General features: G+C 39.0%; 1 protein-coding gene across 1 annotated transcript; it reads right to left on the bottom strand.

Annotated features, from left to right (window-relative positions):
* Positions 1 to 2,391: 2,391 nt before the first annotated feature.
* Positions 2,392 to 4,054, bottom strand: LOC132612036 (uncharacterized). The gene is made up of 5 exons (XM_060326383.1): positions 3,755 to 4,054; positions 3,465 to 3,557; positions 3,260 to 3,352; positions 2,580 to 2,966; positions 2,392 to 2,493 (listed from the first exon to the last, which is right to left on the bottom strand). Exons 1-5 carry the CDS (start codon positions 4,052 to 4,054, stop codon positions 2,392 to 2,394), a joined length of 975 nt encoding a protein of 324 aa, XP_060182366.1.
* Positions 4,055 to 4,278: the final 224 nt, after the last annotated feature.

Raw genomic sequence — 4,278 nt, 5'->3', positions numbered from 1 at the left:
TGCGTACTGTCCTTGGAGTTCTTCAAACTCGAGAGTCGTTTGCTAAATTTTCTAAGTGTGACTTTTGGTTGAACTCAGTGACCTTTCTGGGGCATATTATTTCGGTCGATGGTGTTCGGGTAGATATCCAGAAGATTGAGGTTGTGAAAGCTTAGCCAAGGCCCACAACCCCTACGGAAGTTCGTAGTTTTCTGGGCTTAGCAGGGTATTACAGGAGATTTGTAGAAGGTTTTTCTTCTATTTCTGCACCACTCACGAAGCTGACCCAGAAATTAGCTAAGTTTCAATGGACAGATGCTTCTGAACGTAGTTTCCAAGAGTTAAAGGATAGATCAACTTCTGCCCCAGTCCTGACACTTCCAGAGGTATCGGAAGGTTATGTTGTCTATTGTGATGCTTTAGGCATTGGGCTAGGCTGTGTGTTGATGCAACATGGCAAGGTGATTGCGTATGCTTCAAGGCAGTTACGGAAACATAAGAAAAATTATCCGACCCATGATCTTGAATTGGCTGCAGTGATTCATTTATCGAAGATGTGGATACATTATTTGTATGGCATCCACGTTGATATTTATACAGATCATAAGAGCCTTCAGTATATCTTCAAGCAGAAAGAATTGGATTTACAGCAACGACAATGGTTGGAATTGTTGAAAGACTATGATGTTGACATCCTATATCATCCCGGGAAAGCAAATGTTGTGGCTGATGCTCTTAGCCGTAGATCTATGGGAAGTTTATATGATGTTCAGCCAGAGAAAAGAGAGTTAGCTCGTGAGCTCCAGCAATTAGCTAGCTTAGGAGTTCGAGTAGGGGACTCAGGCAATATGGGAGCTACCATTCAGAATTCAGCGGTCTCATCACTAGTGGTTGAAGTGAAGGAGCGCCAGTATGAGGATCCCATGCTAATTCATTACAAAAATGCATTCCCTCAGAAGGAGAAGTCATCATTCGAGATTTCTGAAGACGGAGTTCTCTGATGTCGAGGCAAGTTATGTGTTCCTGATGTTGTAGGATTACGCCACCAAATATTGAGAAAAGCTCATTGCTCCCATTATTCTGTTCACCCAGGAGCAATGAAAATGTATCATGATCTTAAATATATATATTGGTGGAATGGGATGAAGAAAGATATAGCGGAATTTGTAGCTCAATGTCCTAACTATCAGCAAGTGAAAATCGAGCACCAAAAGTCGGGAGGATATTTGCAAGCTATAGAAATTCCACCTTGGAAATGGGAAGTAATTAACATGGACTTTATTACAGGCTTATCCTGTTCCCGACGTAAGTATGATTCTATATGGGTGATTGTGGATAGACTTACGAAGTCAGCTCATTTCTTACTGGTCAGAACTACATATGTAGCAGAAGATTATGCAAAGCTTTATGTTAAGGAGATAGTGCGGCTTCACGGTGTTCTCGTATCTATTATCTCCGACAGAGGGACTCAGTTTACAACCAATTTCTGGAATCTTTCCAAGAAGGTTTGGGGACTCATGTGAGTCTTAGCATGGCATTCCACCCACAGACCGATGGGCAAGCTGAACGTACCATTCAGACTCTTGAGGATATGCTACGGGCATGTATATTGGATTTTTGATATGATCCTAAATGGCACAAATGACTCAACTACGCAAACTTCTTCAAGGATTTGCGTTGGAAGCGGATTCGTGGAGGATGAAGCTTTGGGAGCGTTTAAATGGAGTCATTGGAGGGCCTTCAAGCTATGGGAGATAGCATGGGAGAAGAAGTCAAGAGACCAAGGCCCAAGGCTTGCCTCTTAAAGTGGCCACAATTGCAAGCTTGGGTGATTCAAGGTCGGAAGATGGCTATTTGCGCAAAGGGCTACTTGTTTTGAAATTGTAGAAAGAGACAGGGGAACTTCTTTGCTTCTCTTAAGAAAGATTTGAAATGCTTGTGGCGTTGTTATGAGCTCAACTCGAGCTCACCTACTAGTTTTCTTATCTAGTTACATGGTAGGAATTGATATTTTATTACATCTTAACAAGCTAAATACCCTCAAGTTAAGTTTTGGGTTCATATAGTTCTAAGGGAAGAAATATTTGGTATCATGTAAACTAGATGAGCTTGGTTATAACTGGAATCCCTACTTAAAGGGAACCCGGTGTACTATTCGAATTTGAATAAATGTACAGAAACTCTGCCCAAACAATTATTACTATTCATTGCGGCTAATTTTATGTCAAACAAATGAACTAACATGAAAAAGTATCATTGATAAGAAAACTAACATTAAACGATAGTAGGAGGGTAAGCAAATGTACAATGTAGAGGGTGGAGAACTGTTAGTGTTGAAACATGCACACCCATCTTCATTATTCAAAAACACAAAAAGTCGAAGGAGGAAAACTTAAATAGTAGTGCAGAAGGTTAGAAATGAGTAGTATTGTGAGAAGGTGGAGTATTTTCAGCAACACTAGGTATCCTTGATGTTTGTGGTACTCCTTCATGGCCACTATTGGCGTCGGGGACCTATAAATATAACCACGTTAATAAATAATACTTTTATAGGATTAAAGTTTCATTAAAAATGTATAAAACTTATGAAATGAGGTTACCTGTTCACTTGAGGTGCCATTAATATTTTGAGGCATAGGTTCATTAGGAGCGCGCATGAATTGTCTCATTTGGAGTATTTCTGCTTGCATCTTCTCCTGGTTTTGTTTCATCAGATTCATTTCTTCATTTTGTTTAGCCTTTAACTCAGCTATCTCATGTTGTAACCTTTGTACATCCTCCTTAGACGAATCCTCTGAAACAATATTTCCTAAGGAAGATCTACTACCCCATAGAATAGAAGGAGTTGGACCGAGTCCTAAACCACGGACATACCCACTTTTTTCATTTCCCAACACCTGCGAATACACATCGCCTTCCCAAGCAACACTATGAGGAGGTCGGTCAGTAGATCTCTCACCATTGCTTATCCTTTCATTTATCATGTCCTGACAATAAAATACATAATAAATCCAACTTGGAATTCATTTATTTACCTTTAAGTTTTTTTTTCCCAACTGTCTAAATGTTTAAAATAAAAGAAAGAAGAAATCTTACGATTGTGTTGGAAGAATCCTCATCCAGTGGTCTACCATCCTTACGTTTCTTATGAGTTAATATATATATTTGTGCTCGTGTAGGCTCTATCCCATTTTCAGCCCAATACAATAAAAATTGATGTCAAATATGTGTGACAAAAAGGATTTTAGAATATTTTAGTTTGTAATTTCCATCGGTTTACCTTCTCATCCATCAAGGTAGCAATACTTTTGGATCCTCCTGTGTGAGGCATCTTTTGTTTGGTCCTATTGTTTCTATTTGCTTGGGAACACCTCTGTCATTGAAACATTAAAATGATATAAATTATAAATAAAAACTGAGCATAACTAAAATCAAAACACTATGAAATTAAGTAACTGGAGTACGTTTTCAAGATTTGTTGATACCTTAGCTTTATCAGAAAACCAATAAGAGACAAGACCAGTCCATTGATCCCTCGGTATGCGACTTAGTCTATTTTTCAGCAAAGCGTCTTTAGTCTTATATTTTTCCATATATTCACCATTTAAAGTGCACTTTCCATTTCTTTCCTAGTGATTTTAAGACAAAGTCTTCTCCGCGTTTTGGGATAGAGAACTTCTGAAAAAATAAAATCCAAACTTATAAGATAACATGATGTATAACAGGCTGCTTGTTCACATAATTAATAATAATAATAGTAATAACTACTCCATACCCTCACTAAATTCACCAATCTCTTCTTTTCCTCGTCGCCAAAGTTTCTCCAATCATCTATGTGTAGAGGTGTTAGTTCTGGAGTCCTCGCAACAATTCCTAGAAAGCTAGCAAGCTTTCGACCCTCTTTCCCAACAGCTTGGTTACGACTATTAAACGACACATCAACTGTCTTCCCTACAGGAAGTTTCCAAATATCTTTTAGTAAAGTAGGGCCACGAACCTTTCTTGCCTCCGAAGTACCTAGAATGAAAAAGATTTGAAGGTCATCAAATGGAAAAAAAATTATATGGTTAAACATCTGTGTGCTGTTTGTGATGAAGGCACCAGTATCAGTGGGGCCGGTTTGGCTGGAAGGGGTGGTTTTTGGCTGGGATTGGAATATGATGCCTCAGTATTTTGGGGCAAACTGCTTGGGTGATGCAAATAAAATTTTACAGTTTGCTGGTGTGCAGTACTGGTGGGAGTTGATTCCTGGTGTGAAGAGGAGGTTACTTTACCATCATGCTCGAGTCTTAAGAGAGG

Source organism: Lycium barbarum, chromosome 9, assembly GCF_019175385.1.
Source record: "Lycium barbarum isolate Lr01 chromosome 9, ASM1917538v2, whole genome shotgun sequence".
NCBI classification, from domain to species: Eukaryota; Viridiplantae; Streptophyta; class Magnoliopsida; order Solanales; family Solanaceae; genus Lycium; species Lycium barbarum.
This window is presented reverse-complemented; position numbering and strand designations above follow the sequence as displayed.

Coding starts and splice junctions, on each gene's coding strand:
- LOC132612036 (XM_060326383.1), bottom strand. CDS start 4,054: ATGTTTAACCATATAATTTTTTTTCCATTTGATGACCTTCAAATCTTT. Junction 3,353..3,464: donor GGTTTTCTGATAAAGCTAAG/GTATCAACAAAT, acceptor TTTCAATGACAG/AGGTGTTCCCAAGCAAATAG. Junction 2,494..2,579: donor ATGGCACCTCAAGTGAACAG/GTAACCTCATTT, acceptor TTATATTTATAG/GTCCCCGACGCCAATAGTGG.